We start from the raw sequence: 22,904 nt of genomic DNA, 5'->3' as shown, positions 1-22,904 counted from the left end.
CTTCTTTTCTCTTCTTTTCTCTTCTTTTCTCTTCTTTTCTCTTCTTTTCTCTTCTTTTCTCTTCTTTTCTCTTCTTTTCTCTTCTTTTCTCTTCTCTTCTCTTCTCTTCTCTTCTCTTCTCTTCTCTTCTCTTCTCTTCTCTTCACAGGGTCTTACCATGTAGTTTAGGCAGGCCTAGAAGTCACTGTGGAGCACAGGCTGACTAAGATGATCTTCCTGCCTCAGCCTCCTGAGAGCTTGGATTATAGGTGTGCCCTGCAAAGCCTAGCTATTTTTATGTATTTTTCAGTTAGAAAGAAACTCTAATTTTTAAATGGTGGTTTTATCATGGAAAAATAATTAGTGTCTATCAAATAATTTAGTGAGGGCCTACAGAATGCTAGGCACTGTTGTAGGCACTTGAGATACTACCTCAGTGAAAAAAACAGAGTAAGATCTCTGTTTCACTGGAGTTCCCATTTGAGTACATGTGGTAACAATCTGCCCCATCCATCTTCGGGGACGTTTTTCTGTGCACGTACCATATATAGCTGTATTTATCTAGTGGACCATAATTTCACACCCACGATGATAGCTAAAATAAACTAGCAAATATTGTCAAAGATATGAGAAGTTGGCACCTTTATACAGTTCCTAGGAATGTCAAATGGTATAGCCACTTCAGGAAACAGTCTGGCAGTTCCTCAAAATGTTGAACAGTTGTCATATGACCCAGTGTTTTAGTTACTCTCCTGTCACTGGAACATAATACCGACACCCACAATTTAAGGGTGGAGAGGTTGATTTTGGTTCACATTTTAGTCCATGGTTGTAGACTGTAAGGCAGAAACAGGATGGCAGAGGGGCATGGGGGCACAGAGGGGGTGCTCACCTGTGATGGCCAGGGGTCTTAGAGCAACTGGAGGAGCAGGAAGGGAGACACACCCTTCCAGGTCGCCCCCTCGAGTGACCCGCCTCTTCTGACCAGCCCCGCCTCCAACATAATGTTCCACTGTAAACGCATCCACGATGAATCTTCTCAGGAGGAAGTGTTCCCATGAATCAGGCACCTCTGAACGCAGGAGACGGGGTGGACATTCTAGATCTAACCCTTAACACCCAGCAAGCCTACTTCCAGACAGATGTTCCTGAAATGAAGACACACCTCTTCACAAAAACTTAACCAGACATTAATAACAGGATTAATGATCATAGCTGGAAAGTGGAAACAACCCAAGTTTGCATCAGCTAATGATTAAATAAGGTAAATGTGGTACGTCCATACAGTGGAGTGCTGTTTAGCAGTAAAGGGTATGAAGTACAGATAAATGGCATAACGTGGCTAAACTTTGAAAATACACCAAGTAAAGCCAGACACAAAAGACCGCATATTATACTTTCTCATTCATTTGTTTATTTATTTTTGAGACAGGGTCTTGCTGTATCGTTTAGACTGGCCTTGTACTTATTATGTAGCACAGACTAGCCTGGAACTATCAGTGATCCTCCTGCCTCAGCCTCCTGAGCACATGTGCCACCAAGTCTGGCTTTATATCTTCTCATTTAAATACAATGTCTAGATAGGCAAATTCATGATAGAAAGTAGATTAAAGATTGCTAAAGGTTTAGAGTAAGGGAAGAATGGGTAGTGAGTGCCCATGTGTATGGGATTTCTTTTGAGGGTGATGAAAATTTTCTAATATTAGATAATGGTAATGGTTACACAACTCTGCGAATATATGGAAAATCAGAATTTACAGCGGTACAGGAAATGGTATATTTTAAAGTGTGAGTCTTATAGTAATGTAATATTGAGACTTATATCTCAATATATCTTATATCTCTTTTTTTTAAAGCCAAACAGAATTGTACTATAGTTAATATTTTGTAATTGCTTTTTATGCTTATCTTTTCTGTGTCTAAAACAAATTTTTTGAACCAAGTTTTTAGTAATAATATAGTAAGTGTTTAAGAGCTTAGACAATAAATCAGATAGGTGTGGCTTTGAAATGTGATTCCCACATAATAACTTTAATGAAACTAAACAAGATATGTAGTCTCTCTAAGCCTGTTTTCTCATAGGTACAATGGAGTTTTAAAGGATTTGATAAGATAATTAATATAAAGCCCTAAGCCAGTGGTGGCAAACCTATGGCACACCTGGCTCAGTGGGCTGTTTGTATCATTGAAATCTCTAAAAGATTTGCCTCACTGCCCTAAGTGCAGAGCCTATTACTATATTTCCCTGAAAATGAGACCAGGTCTTGTATTGATTTTTGCTCCAAAAGACACAACAGGGCTTATTTTCAGAGGATGTCTTATTTTTTTCATATGTAACAACCTATATGTATTCATGTACAATAGTTTACATTTATTCAGCTACATTAGTATCATCTTTTGGAACTCTCCAAACACCGAATTGCGGCCTGAATTCCTACGACTCCATTTCCTGTAGACCATTGGCCCCTATCTCTCATGTCCAGCAATAGTGCACTCCTTAATCGAGCACTTCTTGTCCATGTAGCCTGCTCATGGTGCGTTGGCAACACAGTGGTCAGTGATTTTATACCATGAAATCTTCGCAAGCCACAAGCTCTTGCAGGCCAGGCCTCACAAAATTTCCATTAAATAAAGTGTTAATTGAAGATTTACAAGACAGGAGTGGCTGAAGAAATGATGACACATTAAGAATGATGGTCCACAAAAAAGTGATGAAAAATTGGAGGCACCAAAATTTAGAAAATATTTCTTTATTTTACATGCGTGTATTAAGAACTCTGCTGTAACACACAATGTTTTGAATCATGAGATTCGTATTAAACTCAAACATGCCCACGTGTTTTCCGATGCACAGGTTGTTTGTGCAGTGTGTCTGTACTTTGACTGGCCACTTGGCGTTCAGTCTTGAGTTCATCTGTTTACATGGGTGTTTACCTCTCATTCCAAGGTGCCCACTTGGGTATTTACAAATACTTTATTATAATTTATGTTATTTAAGTATTAATGTCAATAATATTTATTTATACTTAATTATATACTATTATTTTGTAATTCAGTACATCCATTGCATGTTGCAGTGGATGTACTAAATGTGTCCACCTAGCTGACCATCCTAACCAGGGCTCATTTGGGGGTAGGGCTTATATGATGAGCATCCTGAAAAAAAATCATGCTAAGGCATGTTTTTTGGTTAGGTCTTATTTTCAGGAAAAATAGTGTCTGGGAGTTTCTCTGTAAATGTTAGTGGTTATTTTTTTCTAAAATGTTTATTTTAATTACTATCTTGTATAGATGTCATACTTTAATCAGTCCTTTATTATTGGTCATTTGGGCTATATCAGACCTTTCATTATTATTAAAAAAAAGATTGTGACTCTAGAGTTTTTAAATGTTAAAAATTGTAGATTGAATCTCTAAAATTTTGAGAGTCCTATAGTATAATACAGTGTAATACACTTGGGGATTTGGATCAGCAAGTCTTGGCTTTGAATCCTAGCTCAACTGGAAGACTTTAAATAAATGTCTTACAGTGTCTGAGCTTTATCGTCTAAATACATGCAAGGTAGGTAGTTAATAAAACCCACCTTTCAGGGCTGGTATGATAACTTGGTATAATAAAAATAAGAACCTGGGATGTGCTGAGTGTGTAACACGACAGCTCTTATTATGCTGGGTGCTACTTGGAGAATTTCCTTTTCCGTGTAACAAGTGAGTAAAATATACATAGTCCATTTACCATTTTTCTTAAAATTTAGCAAGAGTGGCACTATAGTTCAACTCTTTCAGATTTTTGATAAGATATATAACCCTAAAACCTTAATATTTCCATACAAATCTCTAGGAATAAGCCAGTTACAGTGATACATGCCTGATCTCAGCACTTGAGAGGCTGAGGCAGAAATATTGTTGAGCCCAGGAATGCGAGACCAGCCTTGGCAACCTAGCAAGATCTTATCTGAAAAAAAAAAAAAATCTGTAGGGAATTAGGCTTATTTCTGCAATTTGAAGAATAGTACTGTATCATTATATACTCCAAAACTGTCCTCTGAGGCTCTGCAGCAGTATTCTTCAAAATTCTCACAGCATGGGGAATTTTTTTTCCCTGTGTTGATCTCTCTTCATTTTGGCTAGACAGGCAACTACTTTGGTGAGAACCAGTGCAAAACAGTTTATGGGAGTTTCTGTTTTGTTGAGTCATGGATTGCAGAGCTCCAAGTGTGAAACAGTGACACTCACTAGAGGACGGTGAGGGTCCATGTTTTGTGGCAGGGCTTTTATGGCCTCAGCGATGCATGTTCAGCTGTAGGTTCACTCTGTGTCAAGGTCCCACCACCATGTACGTGTCTGTTTTGCTAGCTGCGGGCAAAACTCCTTTCTGCTGCTAAAACATGCTTCAATTATATTCCATTCTAGTGGTCTCACCCTGGTTGCTTGCTCTCCATTGTGGACTCAGATTGTGACTAAATTCATTCTCAGTGTGATCTTACTGCTCCCATCTGGGTCACCTTACTGAGCCACTACACATATTGTCTCCTTAGGAAGCAGAGACCGCAGCATCAGGTTTTGCTAATGACTTCCTGTATTTTCTTAGTAGCTTTGACCGGCTGCACGCACAGCTGCCTGTAGCAAGTCCTCATAAGAAGCCATTATCCTCACTAACTCAGTGAAGGAGATGAGCTTTTATCTCTCGTATGTTTTTCTGCCTGTTAGAGGTGAGATTTGGCTTTTCATACTGGTTTTGTAACTGTAATCTGGGGATTGGTATGTGAAAAGGTACCTCATCTTTCTCATCTTTTCATGCATATGATATTCTTGGAGAATCTGGTGCTGTACCTTGTGTGGCCGTGCCCCTAAATGGGCAGTCAGGCTATATTGAACCTTGCAGTACCCAGCAGCACCACTGCAAGAGAAGACAAAGGGGAGCTCACCTCTGACACTTTCCTGTTGCTCTTTCTCCTCACCACTGCGACTGCTGTGAGCCGGGGGTGTCCTCCTTCCGGCATGGTGGCCTGGCTGTGCTCTTCAGCAGCACTGCATGTGAGGGGTCTCACTTCATGTGTGTCACATCAAATGGACAGTTCCTTTAGGTCCTACTAAGCTTTCTTACTGGTCTGTGTAGGTGGTGGGGATTCAGAGATGAGTAAGACAAAGTCCCTGCCCTTCCAGGAGCCTACTTTGTAATAGTTTTAGTAAATGGATGGGTAAATGGATTTCTAGATGTTGAATTATTAAGTCAAAGAGCATGAATATTTTAAGCTCTTGAATTATCTTCTAAAAATCTTAATATTCTTTCCTGGTATCAATGCATGGGAGTTATAAGTCTCATTAAAGTTACTGAAAATTTATGTTTTCAAATATTTTATATATTGATGAATAAAAATAGTATTTTCTAATTCTAATTTGTATATAGTTTTATTATCATTGAAGTTGTTGAGTTTTGTTTTACACTGCATAAATCTTATAGGAAAGCCAAACACAGTAAACTTATTTGACAGTTTGCTAATGTATAGATGAGGGTGCCCCCCCAATTCATATGTTTGAATTTTTTTTCAAAATATGTCAAGTTGGTGAATAGAAACAAAATGGGTCTTTCCTATTCTCAGTAGATAAATTTTAAGACTTCAGATTTTCACATTCATCACAGGGCTTTAAATCTTCACATTCAGGTTGCTCTTCTCTAAAGAAAATGGGGTAGAAGTATCTACCTTGTAGGATTGTTGAGAGTGGTAATTAAAAGACTACTTTAAACAGTTAACATGGTGCTAAATTAATAATAAGCCTTGAGTTTGTCATGGAGGTGCACCTATAATCCTAACACTGTGGGAGGCTGAGGCAGGAGGATAGCAAGTTTGACCCAAGCCTGGGCAACTTAGTAAAAAACCCTGTCTCAAAATAAAAGATTAAAAAAAATAAGGGCTGGATATGTAGCTTAATGTGAAGACTCTGGTTTCAATCCCCAGTACTACAGAAGAAACAAGAAACAGCAAGCCTTGAGATATGATAGCATCTATCATTAGTATTACTTCTATTCAATACAGAGCTAAGTTTATAAGGTTATAATAAATCCTACTTCTAAACCAAACAGTATATCCACCGCATAGAAATATTTACCATGAATCTGAAATAAAATTTTTATCATTTAAAAAGAGTCACGATGTCCTGAAGGATCATTAGAAAAAGACGAGGCATCTGGGTGTAGTGGCACATGCCTGTAGTAGCAGCTGCCTGGGATGCTGAGGCAAGAGGATCAAAAGGTCAAGGCCAGCCCAAGCAACATGAAGAACACTCATCTCAAAAAAAAAACAAAAACAAAAACAGAGGTTTTATGTTGGTTAGGGTTCTCTATGGGAACAGAATCAATAAGGAAAGCATATAAAATTATGCAAGGGGACTTAGCTAGGCTTACAGGATTAGAGGCAGGAGAGTCCACATTGGCTATGCTGGAGACCAGAGGATCCAGTAGTTGCTCAGTCCAGGGAGCTGGAAGTCGCAGAACAAGAAGGATCTAGGATGCAGTGCCAGTACACGACTGAATGAAGACCTAGAGTCTGTCTGGAGAGTTGCTGGTGTGAGTCGCTGTGGAAAGGCTGAAGAACCTGGAGTCTGGTGTCCGCAGACGATGGCAGTGGCAGGGATGCATGCACTCAAGCAGAGTGGGCTCTTCAAACCAGCCTGATGTCCTCCTCCTTCCTCCCCTTCTTCCATCTCGGTGCGAGCCTGTTGGAATGATGCCACCCACAACCAGGATGGGTCTTTACCCCTCAGTTTGCTGGCCTACATTCATCTCTGGAGACACCCCACGGACACACCCAGACGTGTGCTTTACCGGCCTGGCGGGCGTTCATTAAGCCAGTCAAGTTGACAGTCATGATTAATGGCCACAGGTGGCCAGCTGAACTCATTCACTGGCGGGTGAATTGCTCCTTTATGTCAGGCTTGCAAATGCTATTCACATTTGTGCTTTGGCACAATGACAAATTACTCTGTCTGTCACATAGTTTAAATTGCAGCTCTTACATTTCCAAACGGCAGGGTTCTGTTATACTGATGATAGTTTATCTTGGCCTTGCCATTAGGTAGCAGCCTGCCTTTCTGCGGGCTTCCCCAGCTGTACCATTAATAGTAAGTCCTCATCGTAGTGATAAATCAGCCTCTCCAGCCTGCATTAAGGACAGGGATGCCTTTACATAAGAAATTCAGAAGCTTTCATAGAATCCCATAGACTGGACATACATACGCCCTTCTGTGCGGAAGCCCTCCTGCTCCACCCAGCCCACCCTTCAACCACCAGATCATTTAGAGATTGATAGGTTATTTGCCTTGCTCTTTCTTATGTTGTGGTCCCTTTCCAACCCCTCTTGGACAACTCTTTCCTATTCCCAGTGGAAGACCATTCCTTTTTCTGTTCCTTTCTAGTTTTTATGTTTCTCCTGTATTTTAATAAGGGTATGTTTTGTATATATTGTGTGCCTGTGAGATTCAGACAAGAAACAATACAGATACTTTTAGTAGTATCTATATGTTGAAAGCTTTGGCCTCTAAAATCCAAACATTTCTCCCTCACATTGATTTCAGGGGAAGTCAGCCTTGTGGTCTCACCTGCTACATTATCAGGAAAACCGGCAGAGAAAACTTGCATCAGGAAGCCTCAGTACCTCAGGTAAGATGATCCTGTGCCACTGCAGAGAAGTCCCTGAGTCCACTTTCCCCTCCCTCCCTGGAGGGGTCAGCTATAGCAGACTGTTTCAGGCCAGTAGAGTCTTTGCTCTGGCATGTTTTCTGTTTTAAACATAGGAGCTCCCTGATCCACACAACATTCCAAAGGAATAGAGTTTGCTTTCGTTATGTGCGTCTGTACCATTTCAGTCACCAAGATAGAAAAATAATAACCAGGGGCTGGGGATTTAGCTCAGCGGCAAAGCGCCTGCCTGGCAAGCGCAAGGTCATGAGTTCAGTTCCTGGTACCGGAGAAAAAACCAAAAAAAAGAAAAAGAAAAATAATAACCAAAAGGCCAGTCTTTGAATGAATTTGGGCTTTACTGAGATGGATGCTCATGTCCTGTATTTGGAGGAAGCTGTTTTTAGAGTTTCTCTGACACGAGCATTGACATTACTATATCTACCCTTTGAGTTAAGTCATTGTCCTTTTTTGGAACTCAAGGGGCTGGTGTGAATGATCTTTTACATTTCCTTTCTGTTTCTAATTTAATAAAAACGTCCATTTGCAGGGACTTCAGAGATCATCTAGTCCAACCCCTTTATTCTATAAGAAGAAACTAGGGGCTAGATAGGAATGAATTTATTTAAGATCATGAAGTAAATTATTTGAAGAAGCCAGATTAGTAGCAAGGTTCATTGTCTCCTAGTCCAGTGTTTGCTTATTTTCTTCTCTTTTTCAGTACTGGGGTTGAAATCAGAGCTTTCACACTGTGGTGTATCCCAGCTCCTTTTATTTTATATTTTGAGACAGGGTCTTGCTAAATTGGCCAGGCTTGACATCCTTCTGCCTCAGCCTCCCAGAGTGCTAGGGTTATAGGAATGCAGCACTACGCCTGACTTTCAGTGTTCTTTATACCATCCTGTTGTGTCTCTTCCATGACAGTTCCTTCTGTCTTTTACTTCATGGCTGCATCTCCCTTTCATACTATTCTTTGTTGCCTCTTCTTTACCAGAGTTTGTTTACTTGGATATTCTTATCCTAAGGGTAAAATAGTTAAATAGGATGAGTAAATGGGTGTGGACTCTGCTCTTGAACTAATTGACCTCTGCACTGGATTTGGGCAGATAATTAGATGAAAACCAGGGACAAGAGTTCCTATGCAGCCTTATGAGGATTTGGTGGGGGCGGGTAGGGGTGAAGTGTAGGGGTCTGCTTTCTGGATATGAAAGCAGAGTCTTGTAAAGAAGGTTATAGAAGTTATTTCTAAGGGATGAACTGTAGCCCAGAATTCTCAGCTTGGTGGTGAAAATAGTAACTGTAAACCATGGGCCAGATGAAAGGACATGTAGGTGTTGCAGCATCTCATCGTCCTGGAGGCCTGAGTGCCCTGGCCCAAGTCCTTCGCATGTTTCCTTGGCTCTTCTGGAGCCAGTTTGGGAGCCAGGCTAGGACATGAGGAGCAGCTCCAAGCAGAAGCACTGTTTCCATAGGTTATAATGAACTCACGGTAGTTTAGGAGGCAGGAGAGCTGTATTCCCGTCCTGACTTTGCCAGTTGGTGACCTAGGCAAAGCTGCTAACCTCTCTGAACTTTAGTGCCTGCTTTAAATGGGGAAATTGTGTTGTCTTCCTTCACAGCCTTACAAATGGATAGAGAATTAAGTGAGATAATGTACATAAAATATAAAATATGATCTCTAGTGAGAACCTAATAAACATTTTTGAAATGATTGCTTAAGTTATTGTCAGTGTAACCAACTATTTCCCGTGGAAACTTGTGATTTGAGTAGTTAGCCAATTGGATCATCAGCTCTCCTTGGATATGACCACCTTTGCTGTTCTAGGAATACTTCTTGATTCAGAACGGAGGAAATCTGATGCCAGCTCAGTCATGTCTCCCCTGAGGATCTCCTTGATTCAGGATATGAGGTCAGTCTGGACCCAACTATAATAGACCACTAAACTCGTGTTTTCAGTTGTCACTTTGGTGTTCACTTCACCTAACAGGATCTCAGTGGCTGTTACAGAATCACAGCTACCAGGAAGCCCCCTTGTTCTTCTCATGCTTCTTGATGCATTTGTCCAGTTGTATGAACAGCTAGGTTTCCTGGCATTTTTGGAGAACTGTACCAGACTAAGGAGCATGAGAGAGTCTCTCAAGGCTCTGGGGCTCAGAGTTAGCCTCATTTTTTGAGGGCTATATTGTCTTTATCCTCCAAATTGTGGTGATCTTGTCTGGTAAAGCCACACTGAGGCCCAGAATTTGGAGAACAAGAGAGAAGAACTCTCATCGAGTGGCACAGGGTTCCCCCATTGGCTTTACAGGTGAGGTATTGGCAGAGAGGTCATCTGCCATCTACACTCCACTTTCTTTTTTTGGTTTTCTTTCAGGCATATCCAGAACATAGGGGAAATCAAGACTGATGTGGGGAAGGCCAGAGCATGGGTGCGACTGTCCATGGAGAAAAAGTTACTTTCCAGACACCTGAAGCAGCTTCTCTCAGAGCATGAGCTTACCAAGTAAGGCCACTGCACTTGGAGTAGAACTGGGCTTCCAGGAATGGTGGGGGAGATTGGAAACCCCTATACGGGCAGGTGGAGCATTTAGTGTGTCCTTGCTGCTGCATTCAGCGAAACTCAAGTTGCATGTGAAAGATTTGCAGCATTTTCTCTTCTTCCTCTAGCTGTAAAGTACTTTCTTGCCAATCTGTATGCCTAAAACTAGCTTCCTTTGAGAAGTCACACAGGCAGGTGTGGTAATACATGCCTGTAATCCCAGCACTGTGGAAGGCTGAGGCAGGAAGGTCACAGTTGAGCCCAGCCTGGGTGGCTTAGCAAAATGATAAAAGGGCTAGGCATGTAGCTCAATGTGAAGGTCCTGGTTTCAATTTCCAGTACTATGAAAAAAAAAAAAAGTGGGGCTGGGGATTTAGCTCAGCGGCAAAGCGCCTGCCTGGCAAGCGCAAGGTCGTGAGTTCGGTTCCCGGTACCGGAGAAAAACCAAAAAAAAAAAAAAAAAAAAAAAAGTAACAAATGATGGGGTCCTTCATTCCTTCCTGTATTCAGGTGATATGTATACTTCCTAAGCATAGACCATTTCTTCTGTTCCTCTGTTTCTTTCCTGCCTGAAGGAGTAAAGCTTGGAGAATTAAAAATGAAACTTCTGAGTTATTCCCTTATTTCTTTTGTTGTTTCCTAAACCAAGTTTGCCCAAAGCAACCAATTTCTTGGTCTTCCTCTCTGGCCCTTCCCTGTGTCTCCCTAGAACTTAGAGGGTTTTTAGATAACACTTACAGGCCCTCTCCCTCTGCACATTTTATCTGAAAAGAGGAAAGGAGATCAAGGCCTTCACACGCCCAGGAGATACTAAACTTATGGTTCTCTTAATTTTTTAATCCCCTGCATTCTTTTTGTTCCCAGCTACCAGAGGAGGAGGGGGAAGGAAGGTTTCTCTTTTCTTGCTGTCTTTTCAGTCTTCTTACTGTCTTTTCAGATAGAACATTTTTGGCTCTTCCTTTATTGGCAGACCCATGGGGCCTTTATTTTAAAAATTCCTTTAAGCATCCTTTAAAAGGTATTGTTTAGTATATGACTTTGTGAGAAATTTTGATCTAAAGATCTGATTTTATCCAAAGTAAAATATAATGTTTAGACTGTTTATTATGTGTGTAAACTACAGCAATAACCCAGGTTTAAAATCTTGAGCAAAATTAGAGCTCACCTGAGAAGTTAGGAAATAGCAGTTCTAACAGTAGTTTAATTGGACTCCCTAAAGTGACAAAATTTAGGAATAAAATTGAAAGATTGGGAGAACAACTAAAAGAAACAAGTGAACACGTTAACCCAGAATTTCGAAGGGAAACATTTGCATACCAGATTCTAGAGGACCTGAATGTGTCCTGAGCAAAATCTGTCATTATAGCTGTGTAGGCACCAGAGTCTGACTGGACAAGAGTCAGCCCGGTGGGCCAGTGTGCGTGTCGCCTGTCAACCTCAGGAGGGGCGATAGTCAGCAACTGGACAGGCTGAGAGGCAGGTGGAAGAGGTTGACACAAGAGCTTTCTGAAGGCCAGGACGTGGCACGGTCTAGGGCATATGAATTTAAGCGTCTTGGCAACAGCAAATGAAACACAGACCTTGGTGAGGAAGCTGATCTTGGTTTTTTAAAACTACAGCCCTGTTGAAGAGATAAATTAGTTTATTCAATACATAACATTTTCTCACCTGATAGTCTGACCCCTTTGCTGCTCCAGTGAGTGGAAAATGAGAGTTTTGCTCCCATAGATTGCAATTTGAGTGGGGTATGGTATAGGAAAGAGAAAGGAGACTCCTTCAAGTATTACTTTGTTTCATGTTGCTGTAGAGTGCTGAGTGCTGAGTCCTTTATAAAGAAAAGAGCTTTCTTTAGTTCATAGTTTGGGAGGCTGAAAGTACGGGATCAGAGTGGCTCCATCTGTTTGGCCTCTAGTAAGGGTGTCCTTGGCTGTGTCACAGCATGGGGGAGAACTGCAAAAGAAAACCGCCACAGGCAGAAGGGACACAGTGTATGAGGTGGCCTTGCTTTATAACAATCTACTCTCACGAGAGCTCACTCCCTGAGACCAGCATTAATCTCTTCTGGGGGTGATGCCCTGTGACCTAATGACCTTTCAGTTAGGCCTTACCTCTCAAAGATTCCGTCACCTCAGCATTGCCACATTGGGGACCAAGCTCCCAGCGTCTGAAACTTTAAGGGACACAGTCAAATTGTAGCACTATGCTGTATCCTCTTGTCTTTCTCCCCAGTTTGCTTAGCCCTCAGCCCTGTCATGCCATTCACTCTTTTCAGGATGTCTTCAGCCCTTGTGTACGTCTGTATGACCCTAGTCCCTGACCTGTACCCACTTGGTCAACCCCTTGGGGTCTAGTCAGAAGTGTTCTTTTTTTTTTTTTTTTTTAGTCTGTTTGAGACAGGGTCTCGCTATGCAGTTCTGGATGGCTTTGAGCTCACTTTGTAGCCCAGGCTGGTCTCAAACTTGCATCAGTCTTCCTGCCTCAGCCTCCTGAGTGCTGTGATTACAGACGTGCACCACCATGCCTGGCTAGTTTTCTTTGCCAACTTTTTCTTAGTTTTCCCAGCAATGTGGTCTGTTCTCCTCTAGGCATGCATAACATTTGTTATAGTACTGTTTTATCATGGATATGCCATAATTATCAGTTTGCTTGGTGCTTATTAAAATGGGATTTTACTGAGGGCATGAACCAGTGCTGAGCATGTTGCCTAGCCCTTAGTAAGTATCCATCCACTGCACATAAAATATATGAATAGCTGTACAGACAGGAGGAGGAGAATAGCCTTCAGCAAATGTATTTTGATAGAATGTGCAGGAGTCTCCAGGACTTCCAGCTAGCTCCTAAAACTGCAACTTGAAGATAGGATAAGGTGAGGTAGGGTAAAGGGGCCAGATATTCGTGGGACTCATTGAACTACATGTTCTAAAGGAACAAATTAGGCAGCTCCTGTATTAGGAGCCCAAACTCTTTCTTCCTTGACCTTTCTGCAGTGACTAATACATGTAGTGTCCCCTTTATCTTGAAACTGACATTATATGGCTGCCATGACCTGTTCCCATCCTGTTCCTTTTGTTCCCTTATTCTTTTGGGGTGTTGGTTTTTACAGCACTCCTTGTGCTGCATCCCTCACACCGTTTCTTTGTTGCCTTCCCCTACCCTCTGTGATCTCACCCATTCTCATGACTCTTGTCACCTCTTAGCAGGTGACTCCCACTTCCAAAGCTTCCAGCTCTAAGGATTTTGATGAGCTGCAGTCCTGCATTTATTTCCATTTAGATGTCTTAGTTGTAGCTTAGGGAGAACAAAAGCAGGTTTTATAGTATGTTGACCATAACTGCTTCTCTCTCCAGTTTTGTTAATGTCATCAGTGTTCTCTCCAGATACCCTTCCTCCACTCCTTACCTACATTGCAGATTTGGAGTCAGTTTTGACTTCTTGCTTTGTTTTACTTCTCATACACAGATTTTCAGTCCTTAGTTTCTGCCTCACATGGTTCCTTCATTTTTCTTCTGCACTGTTTTATTTAATTTAATTAATTTATTTTGGTAAGTTTAAAATGCATTTTAATTCATGCTGACCTGGTGAACATCACAGCCTAGTGGCGCAGCACATGCACTGTGGTCGTGATCTCCTCTTGCAGAGGTGCTGCAGGGTTCACTGCGAGCTCTGACTGGCTGTTCCTCTCCAGCGTCACAAGAGGTGCTGCCTTGTTTTAGTCTTTATCCTCTTTTCACACCTTACCTGCACTAACATTACATTTCCTGGAATGGCTCTTAGCTTTCCTTTTATTTCTAAGCAGGCCTTTTTCTTTATTTCTAGGCAGGGTAGATTTCAGAACCTGTGACTTAACAGAGCAAATTGCAGCTTTTAGCCTAAAAATTTAGGGCCTTAACTTCATTTGATGCTAATCTAACGTTTCAGTTTCCTTGCTAACTGTGTACTTCCCTGAACCCTCCATCCTAACCAAACTGGTTTCCATACGAGTCCTTCGTCCTATACAACACCGGTGTAAATTTGTGCTGCTCTTATTCTAGAACCTCTCCTAGGACTATTAAAGCTTGTTTTCAATTCCCAGAGAGAGCCTTACATTTGGCAGCTCATTATGGGTGGTCTTACCTCATGCAGTTTTTTCACTTAGACTGATTGAGGCCAGGCATGTCCCCCTCCACAACCTGCGCTTCATAGGCCTTGGCTGGTAAATTACCTGTTGAAGGAACCCTGCTGGCCTATCAAGGTAGACAGTCCCAAATCTCTTGACTCCCAGTTCTCTGGCCATGGTGATTGTAATCTGTCTGGTCATTAGGACAGTTCTCTCTCTGTCCCTCTCTATCTTTCTCTGTCTCTCTTTGTCTCTCCCTCTGTCTCTGTCTGTCTCATTTCTGTCAGTGTGCTCTTTACTTGGGGAAGATATCCAGGGAGAGGAGTTGCCCTTTACAGAATGTGCAGTGGTGATGAAAGGAAAAGGCTTGACGAGAGTGGAAGGACGTGATCTGCACAGCTCTTCCTTGACCTGTGCCTGGGCCAGAGGCATAAGCAGAAGCCTGCCTGTCGTTGCCTCAGAAACTCCTGGGCCTTTTATCCACATTCAGAGCAGTGTTTGTGACTCATGGCTTGCAGGTCTGCTGAGTTTTTGAGACTAGGCCTGTAATGAATGGTGATCACAGACCCCTTGCCATTGCTACTGACATTCTGTATACTATGACAGCCTAACTAGAAGCCCAAGAGGACCTGTACCATCCATGATGGAATTTCACTTGAGCCCTCAGTTTAGGAAAAGGAGTTCCATAATCTCTCAACACTTTATGTTATAGTAGTGTCAGCCTTGGGCACAGGCCGTGCCTGACTTGTGTTGCTCCTGCTTGGGCTTCACACGTTTCTGCTGGCTTGAACCTCTGTTGGTACATGCATGACCGTCCCAGTGGGGGACCTCTAGTGGTACAAACGGGTCTAATAATTTTATTGGTCATTTTTTTAATAAAATAAAAAGTGCAGTCATGCGTGTCCCACAGTGGTTGAAGCTGCCCAGCAGTGAAGCGTGAATTACCCCCCCCCGTTGTGAACTTGTTAAGCCACTTTCCCTGTCTCCCAGAGTGACCGTGAGGAGCTTAAGACTTGACATCTTATGCTTCCCTCAACTCTCTGCTCCTAGAACTGGGTAGTTGTAGCCTCTCTTCCCTCCTTTTGGCTGGGAACTGATGTGTTGCCTCCTTTCCTACAGAAAATTGTACAAGCGCTATGCCTTCCTGCGCTGCGATGACGAGAAGGAGCAGTTCCTCTATCACTTGCTCTCTTTCAATGCTGTCGATTACTTCTGCTTCACCAATGTCTTCACGACGATCTGTGAGTAGCTCTGTGCTCCCCAGTGGCCTGCTCACAGCCACCTTTCTGAACCTTCCCCAGGCTTGCTCACTGTCCCTTTTTTAACACATTCCCACTGGTTGGAACCATTACCTTCATGCACTACTGTCCCATTAAGTGGCTTGTATCACCTGATGGGACTGTCACATGCCTTCCATTGGGACAGTCATGTGTGTACCACTGGTGGTTCACAGCTATCCGGCAGTGAGATGTATGAATTACAGCCCTGTCATGAATGTGTTAAGGAAAGAAAATTAGTTCCTTCCACTTCGTGTCTGCTTTTCACTTCTGTGGGGAGAAGCAAGGGGAGCAGCTCCTTCCTCGGAGCTGTGTTCATATTTTCCTGGAAGCTTCTTGTTCTTACCTGAATGGAGAAGCACAACCCTTTTGGCCATCATATAGTCAGTGCTGTCCTGAGCACTGCTCTGGGAGCCTCAGGTGATGAAAGTGGAGTGGGGCAGGGCAGCGAGGGCACCCCTCTCCCTGCATGTCTGTAGAGTCTCTCTGCTGGTCTGAGAGGTCACTTGGCACATATTTTGGCACAGGCCTAAGGGAGAAAGAGCTCTTCCTGAGGGAGTAGGAAAAACCTCGGGTGGCAGTAGGTTTGAATCCAGACGGGCTCAGTCCCTGACTCACGGTGTATCTGTGGGCAGAGTCCACTCTGTAGTGCAGTGTCTGAGTGGCCTCTCCTGAGAGTGTTAGTGGGGTGCATGAGAGGAGAGATTGAAAAGTTTTCAGAAATACAGGTCAGTATGATGTCAGGAGTTCGTGATAATGTTTTTTAAAAAAAGGTTCACTTAGTTTTAACCCATAAGTGGGCTTGAGGTTTTGATGTTTGGGCATTGACCCTTGGAGAAGTGAGGTTGGAGAGGGGATTGGCTAGCACTCTAGACCATCCAGGGCTGGGTCTGCTGGAGCTGGCCCAGCAGCAGTGCAGTCATGCCAGTCTGCTGGGCCGGCCAGGCCTCTCAGGTGTGGGAGGAGTTCCTCATCCCCCAAAACACCTTTTGTGACTTTCCTCAAACAGTGATCCCGTACCACATTCTCATCGTACCGAGCAAGAAGCTCGGGGGCTCCATGTTCACGGCCAACCCGTGGATCTGTATCGCTGGAGAGCTGGGTGAAACACAAGTCCTGCAGATTCCCAGGAATGTGCTAGAGATGACCTTTGAGGTGCGTACTACTTGGGGTCCACAACCCCAGCTCTGTGGGGATCTAAGTTGCAACAGCTGCTCTAGGGAGTTTTCTGTGGGGATTTATGGAGGCCTTGCTCTGCACAGTGTTACGTGTCAGAGTGCTGACTTGTCCTGAGATGATCTGAGACTGGAGCCAAGGATTGACCTCAAGGAAGGGGAGCCTGCTTTTCCCACCCGATCTTGGTTGGAAGGCATTTATTTGTCCGGGCTCACATACCTCCTGGTGCTTGGTGTATTGAGAAATCCCAGAGTTCTTTCAGCTGTTGAGCCCAAGTGCTCCTTGAGACCTCAGAACCCATATCCAGAGCCTCCTGCACCCAGGCCGTATTCTTCTGAGTAGCAGATCTTCTTTCTCAACCATATACTGCTTAGGAGATAATGCTGTAGCACCAGGCCTGGCAGTGGTGGAGCTCTGAGCTCTCTCTGCACATGCTGAGGGTCCGGTGGCAGGCAGCCAGTCAGATTTGTACCTTGGAGCATTGCTACTCTTGCCTGTTTTCCTGACCTGCCCTGTCCTCCGTGTTCTCTCACAGTGCCAGAATTTGGGGAAGCTTACTACTGTCCAGATTGGCCATGACAACTCTGGGCTGTATGCCAAATGGCTTGTGGAGTATGTGATGGTCAGGAATGAAATCACAGGACATACCTATAAGTAAGTGTTCCCTCCCCGTGCCCTGGAGTGGTGGAGCAAGAGGTACCTCCGGGGGCTGTCTTTGAGGCTTGAGGGTATGCATTCTCTAGGAACCTCTTTGACAGGCTGGAGGTTGCCTCTCTTCATGCACTAGAAAAGAAACAGAAGGAGAGTTCCAAAGAGAAGATGTATGGTATTGCTATGCTTAGGTCTCAGGCCACTCATGCGATTCAGGTGGCTTCTCTGATGATACATGGTGGGATGAACAGGGCCTCAAAGGAGTCCCAGCTTGGTTTCATAGCCTCTCTTTAGGGATGAGCTTTGTTAATGGCTCTTGGGCAGCAAAGGGGGAAAGACATTGGAGGACCTGGAAACTCTGATAGGCCTTTGCTTCCCTTTAGGTTCCCTTGTGGCCGGTGGTTGGGGAAGGGCATGGATGATGGAAGCCTGGAGCGGGTGCTAGTTGGGGAGCTGCTCACATCCCTGCCCGAGGTGGATGAGAGGCCGTGCCGGACCCCACCACTGCAGCAGTCCCCCAGCGTCATCCGGAGGCTGGTCACCATCTCACCCAACAACAAGCCCAGTAAGTGGGGGAGGGGAGGGTACCTCATACCACCCAGCCTGGGGATGGACAGATCTCTGGGAGCCCTCAGCCCAGCCTGTGCACCTGCCTGAGGAACCGCCTCTGCTGACAGCCCCGCCGGAGGGGTTTGGCACCTCCTCTTAGGGATCAGAGGCAGTATGTGGCACTGTCCTCAGAGGCCTGGAAGGAGAGGGGAAGTTCATGTAGCCTAGGTGGGTGCTCTTTAATATTTTTCCATTATCTTATAGAAGAAGAGTCTGCTTTCTGGCCTTCTCATGCTGATTTATAGGCTTCACAGTTAAGTGTTGGCTATCTATTGGTTGTCAGAAATTCCAGGGTAAAATGGAAAATAAATTTTACCAGCATTTCTTAGAATTCAAGTATTAACTTTGGCTTTTCCACCAATATTTTGGGAAGGGCTATTTTAACAGAGTTGGGTGGGTAAAAGTCTCTGCTTCCTGGGGTCTAGCTACCCTGTGTGTCCCTAGGCCATCTCCCTATGTCCTCATTTCCTACTCGTCAGCTAAGCACTCTGAGACTGATGAGGATGTCTGCTTGATTTTTCTTAGAGCTGAATACTGGGCAGATCCAGGAATCCATTGGGGAGGCAGTCAATGGCATTGTGAAGCACTTCCACAAGCCTGAAAAAGAGGTAAGGCTTCCTGCCTTCCAACCCAGGGCCTCACGTTGAGTAAAAAGGAGTCATTTAGATTTTGTGCTTTTCCTCCTGAGCTGTCCAGGTTTATGTGCTGTGTACAGCCCAGAGTCAGGTACAGTCTGCCTCAGCTAGTTGAGGGTGGAGCCCGCTCCTTCCTCTGGGGCCCTTTGCTTCTGGTTCTCTGTTTTCTTCCACACTGATGAAACAGTGGGGTCTGTGGGGTCCCCGGTAAACAGTGCTGGTTCCTGTCTGCCTCTAGACTTGCCTGGGTCTCTGCAGACAGTGGCCATACTGGCTTTGATTCCTCCTGGTGAGGAGTCTCCTTGTGTGTGACCCACATCCATCATCTGTTCCTTACCCACTCCCTTGCAGCTGTTTACTGAGAGCTGCTCTGAGCCAGAGTACACTGTGCCAAGGCCTGGGGAACAGGGATGACCCTTACAGTCTTTTGCCAACTCTGGGCTGTGGATTGGGGGATTTGGTCGGGGGAGGCAGCTCAGCGGAGACCTCCTTGTTACCGTTTCCTTACCTAGCGCGGCAGTCTGACGCTGTTGCTCTGTGGAGAGTGTGGGCTTGTCTCGGCCCTGGAACAGGCTTTCCAGCATGGGTTCAAGTCGCCCCGGCTCTTCAAGAATGTTTTCATTTGGGATTTCCTGGGTGAGTTGGGCTGGGGTATGAAGGGAGGTGGGGTCCCCAACATGGCATGGATGCTGACTGTGGGGTCTGGTGCAGAATCCAGATCAAGCAACTCTTAGATCTGTTGTCTGTTTGTTCTGGTTTTACTTACTGGGAAGGACAGGGGCCCTCTTCCCCCTCTGCAGTGAACCTTCACCTCCTGAGAACTGGGTGAAGATTCTTTCTGCTCTTGTCCAGCACAGGCTTAATCCCGAGTCTCATTTTCTCTTTGTTGATCCAAAAGGCCAGTTGAGCCTGGTGTGGTAGCGCACCTCTGTAATCCCTGCACTCAGGAGGCTGAGGCAGGAGGATTGTTGCGAGTTCAAGATGAGCCTGGGCTACAAAGTCAGCTTAAGGCCAGCCTGAACTGCATAGTGAGACCCTGTCTCAAAATGACCAAAAAAAAAAGGCTAGTTGGGAGTAGTGGAGCCCAAGCACTGTTTATGGTGTCCATTCAGAGAATTTTCATGGAAGGAGCCATCTCCAGAGCTTTACGGTATCTCCAGACTAGGGAAAAGACCATCTTTATATTAAGGGCCACATGAATAAATTTTTAAAATAAGGCTCATTTTGAAATATGATCACTGAGTTTTGAGCATTTGTATTATTCTGTGAAGTTGTCTGCATGGACTTGAAGAGGCTTGCAGGATAAACAGGTGGATTTTAAGAGCCTTTGTCACTGGCAAGCTTTTCCATTCTTCACAGAAAAAGCACAAACCTATTATGAGACATTGGAGCAGAACGAAGTAGTCCCCGAGGAGAACTGGCATACTAGAGCCCGGAACTTCTGCCGATTTGTCACTGCAATCAACAACACTCCTCGGAACATCGGCAAGGACGGCAAGTTTCAGATGCTGGTGTGCTTGGGAGCCAGGTACTGCGGCCCGGGGCACAGGGACATGGCAGCCAGGCTTAGAGGTGGTGCCAGAGTTTAGTGTCGTGCCAGGTGGCAGTGGATAGTGTCCAGGGACCCTTGGGCAGGGGATGCCTTGAAGGGCTTCTTAGCATTAATTTCCGTTGTGTGTCCCCTGTATGTGTGGGAAGAATCATTGAGGGAACGCAGGTGTAACTAGCGGAGGTGGGGCCGTGTCTTCATGGGAAGGTTCAGAGTCACCCCAGCTGGGGAAATTGGAAGCAGAATACATGGTATTTATTCCTTCAGTAAACATTTGAATGTACCAGGCCTTATGGAAAGTGACAGGAAGAGGGCTGAGTAAAACATGTCCCTGCCATTTAGAAGTTTACTTGTTCCAATTTTGAGAAGCAGAAGATTGTGAGAATCCCCCAGAGAAGTGCCCACTCATAAGGTATGCTAACAGTGTAGAAGAGAAAGATCATAGAAGGTTTCAGAGAGGAGGTGATTTGGTGATGCACCTTTAGTAAGAGGAAGTAACCATTAGAATGTGGGAAGGGCAGTGAGGGGCAGCACAGTTAGAAGCTGGGAGTCCTGAGGACCTGGGACAGAGAAAGATCTCTCCCATATTAGGGCAGCATTGTTTATCAGGGCACTGAAGTAATACGAATTTGACACTGGTGTGTGCTGTGGAGTGGGAAGGATCATGAGGGGTTCTTCCGCTGTGTCAGGTGAGAGAGCATTAAGCCCAGGTAGACCTGAGGCAGTAGTTTATTCAGGACATACAAAGGAGAAAGGTGGCGTAAGATTAAAAATAGACTAATCCGGGCACCTTTCAGGAGGCTGAGGCCTTGAGCCCAGGAGCTTGCAGGCAGTCTAGGCACCGTAACAAGACTGGGTCAAAATGAACAAATAAACAGGCACACACAGACTGTAGAGCCAGATTTGCCAGTTCACATCTCAGGTCAGTCCCTTACTAGTGTGTGGTCTTGGACAGCTGTTTAATCTCTGTGCCTCAGTTCCTTCATCCGTGAAGTAAGATAATGATGAGCCTGCCGCATAGCCTAGGGCTGTCACGAAGGTTAACGCTCATAGCTGCTGGCATGTGTGAAGTGCTGTGGGCATCGTGCTGATTCCCGTGGTGGGTGGATGAGGGAGTAGTGCTCACTGCGGCCTGGGCGAGCTCGGGTTGGTGTCCCAGGCCTGGCAGCTCCCAGTGGGAGCCAAGCTCTGGTAGGGAGGGGAAGGGGGCCGTGGGAGCCGCCAGCTTCTCCAGCTTCAGATTTAGCTCAAGTCTTCCCCTTGACCTTGTGCCGTCTCTCTTCCTTTTCCCCTGCCTCTCGTCCTGGCCTGGGCCACTCCTGCCCCCTCAGAGACCACCTGTTGCACCACTGGATTGCCCTGCTGGCCGACTGCCCCATCACCGCGCACATGTATGAGGACGTGGCACTCATCAAAGACCACACACTGGTCAACTCTTTGATCCGTGTGCTGCAGACATTGCAGGAGTTCAACATCACGCTAGAGACATCCCTCGTCAAGGGCATTGACATCTGACCTCCCGGCACCAGCCAGCAGCGAGAAGGGAAAGACTCCCTGCAGCTCCACCCTTCTTCCCAAAGGGACCCAAGCAAGTTGTGCGGGGAATGGAGAGGAGTTGTACACTCACTGTAAAAAGAAAACTAGAGGATTTTTGGAAAAAAATAATCTATTTTAGAGTTTATTTGCCGATTTGCTTTTTACACACTTTCATGTGAGAGAGTGACAGGAAGAGGGAGCGAGGTTGGTGCCGCTTATTTTGAAGCTGGTGCCCTCCCTCGCATGGCCACACACTGGGAGCCTGCGGCCTCCTGGACTGAGCCTGCGCGCGGGGCTGTTCGGCTTCCCCGCCCCGACGTGTTGATGAGGCCATTCTACATCGTTTTTAACTAATGTTTTCTATATTAACATTATTATGGATATTTGGCTTTCATGGGCCATGCACAGATGTGCTGAGCGGGAAGCCCCATGCTCCAATCTAGGGATTTTTAGTAGTGCCTCTGAGCAAGCGCTGAGGAGTCAGCCCCATGTCTTGTTTTTTGGGTTTTTGTTTTGATTTTTTTGGTCAGTATTATTTGGGAAGGAGACCTGCCGGGACGTGTCACAGTGCTGTCACTATGCCGAAGGGCACGTTTCCTCTTGGCACACAGTTGCACAGAAGTAAACATACGCATGTTTTAACAGCTTTTCTTTTCTTTTTCTTACACTTTATTTATTTAACCCTCCATTGTGTGTTTTAAGTATTTCTTTTTCTTTTCTTTTTTAAAGAAAGGAAAAGCTTGTCACAGTCTAACTGGCTATGTTATTCCTGTTAAATTTATGTTGTTTTGCAACTTAGAAACCAGCTACAATATGGCCCACTTAATAAAACACCTGAAACAAAACCTACTGTACGGGTCACTGACTTTTATGGGGGGTGATCAGTCAGTGGCTGAGCTGTGCAGCTTGGTCTGCCTGAGAGGACCAGGCTGTGTGTCGATCCTCCCCACCAGCCGGACCTCAGTTGGCTCTGGACAGCCCACGATGCTGCTGCAGGCCTGGGGTCTCCTCAGTTCTTCCCCCTGCAGGGCCAGGAGCCCCCATAGCTGGTAAGTGGCTCATTGAGACGGATGTACATAAGGGTTATTTTCCCACTCCACAGAGGAGACTGAGGAACAGAGGGGGAAAGACCAGTCCAGGATTACAAAGATTGTCACTTGGCTGAGACAGGATGGGCCATT

At 44.9% G+C, this 22,904-nt stretch overlaps 1 protein-coding gene across 1 annotated transcript in view; it reads left to right on the top strand.

Moving 5' to 3' along the window:
- Positions 1-22,572, top strand: part of Dennd5a (DENN/MADD domain containing 5A) — a 93,082-nt gene extending 70,510 nt beyond the window's left edge. Inside the window, exons 13-23 of the mRNA XM_005380255.2 lie at positions 7,555-7,639; positions 9,483-9,567; positions 10,030-10,158; positions 15,410-15,531; positions 16,577-16,722; positions 17,279-17,397; positions 17,778-17,959; positions 18,529-18,611; positions 19,151-19,274; positions 19,998-20,166; positions 21,519-22,572. Of these exons, the coding sequence (XP_005380312.1) occupies positions 7,555-7,639; positions 9,483-9,567; positions 10,030-10,158; positions 15,410-15,531; positions 16,577-16,722; positions 17,279-17,397; positions 17,778-17,959; positions 18,529-18,611; positions 19,151-19,274; positions 19,998-20,166; positions 21,519-21,702 (1,428 nt within the window). The 3' untranslated portion in view covers positions 21,703-22,572. The remainder of the gene's footprint in view (positions 1-7,554; positions 7,640-9,482; positions 9,568-10,029; positions 10,159-15,409; positions 15,532-16,576; positions 16,723-17,278; positions 17,398-17,777; positions 17,960-18,528; positions 18,612-19,150; positions 19,275-19,997; positions 20,167-21,518) is intronic.
- Positions 22,573-22,904: the final 332 nt, after the last annotated feature.

The sequence above is a fragment of the Chinchilla lanigera genome, unplaced genomic scaffold, assembly GCF_000276665.1.
Source record: "Chinchilla lanigera isolate Chin_1 unplaced genomic scaffold, ChiLan1.0 scaffold00013, whole genome shotgun sequence".
Taxonomy (NCBI): domain Eukaryota; kingdom Metazoa; phylum Chordata; class Mammalia; order Rodentia; family Chinchillidae; genus Chinchilla; species Chinchilla lanigera.
This window is presented reverse-complemented; position numbering and strand designations above follow the sequence as displayed.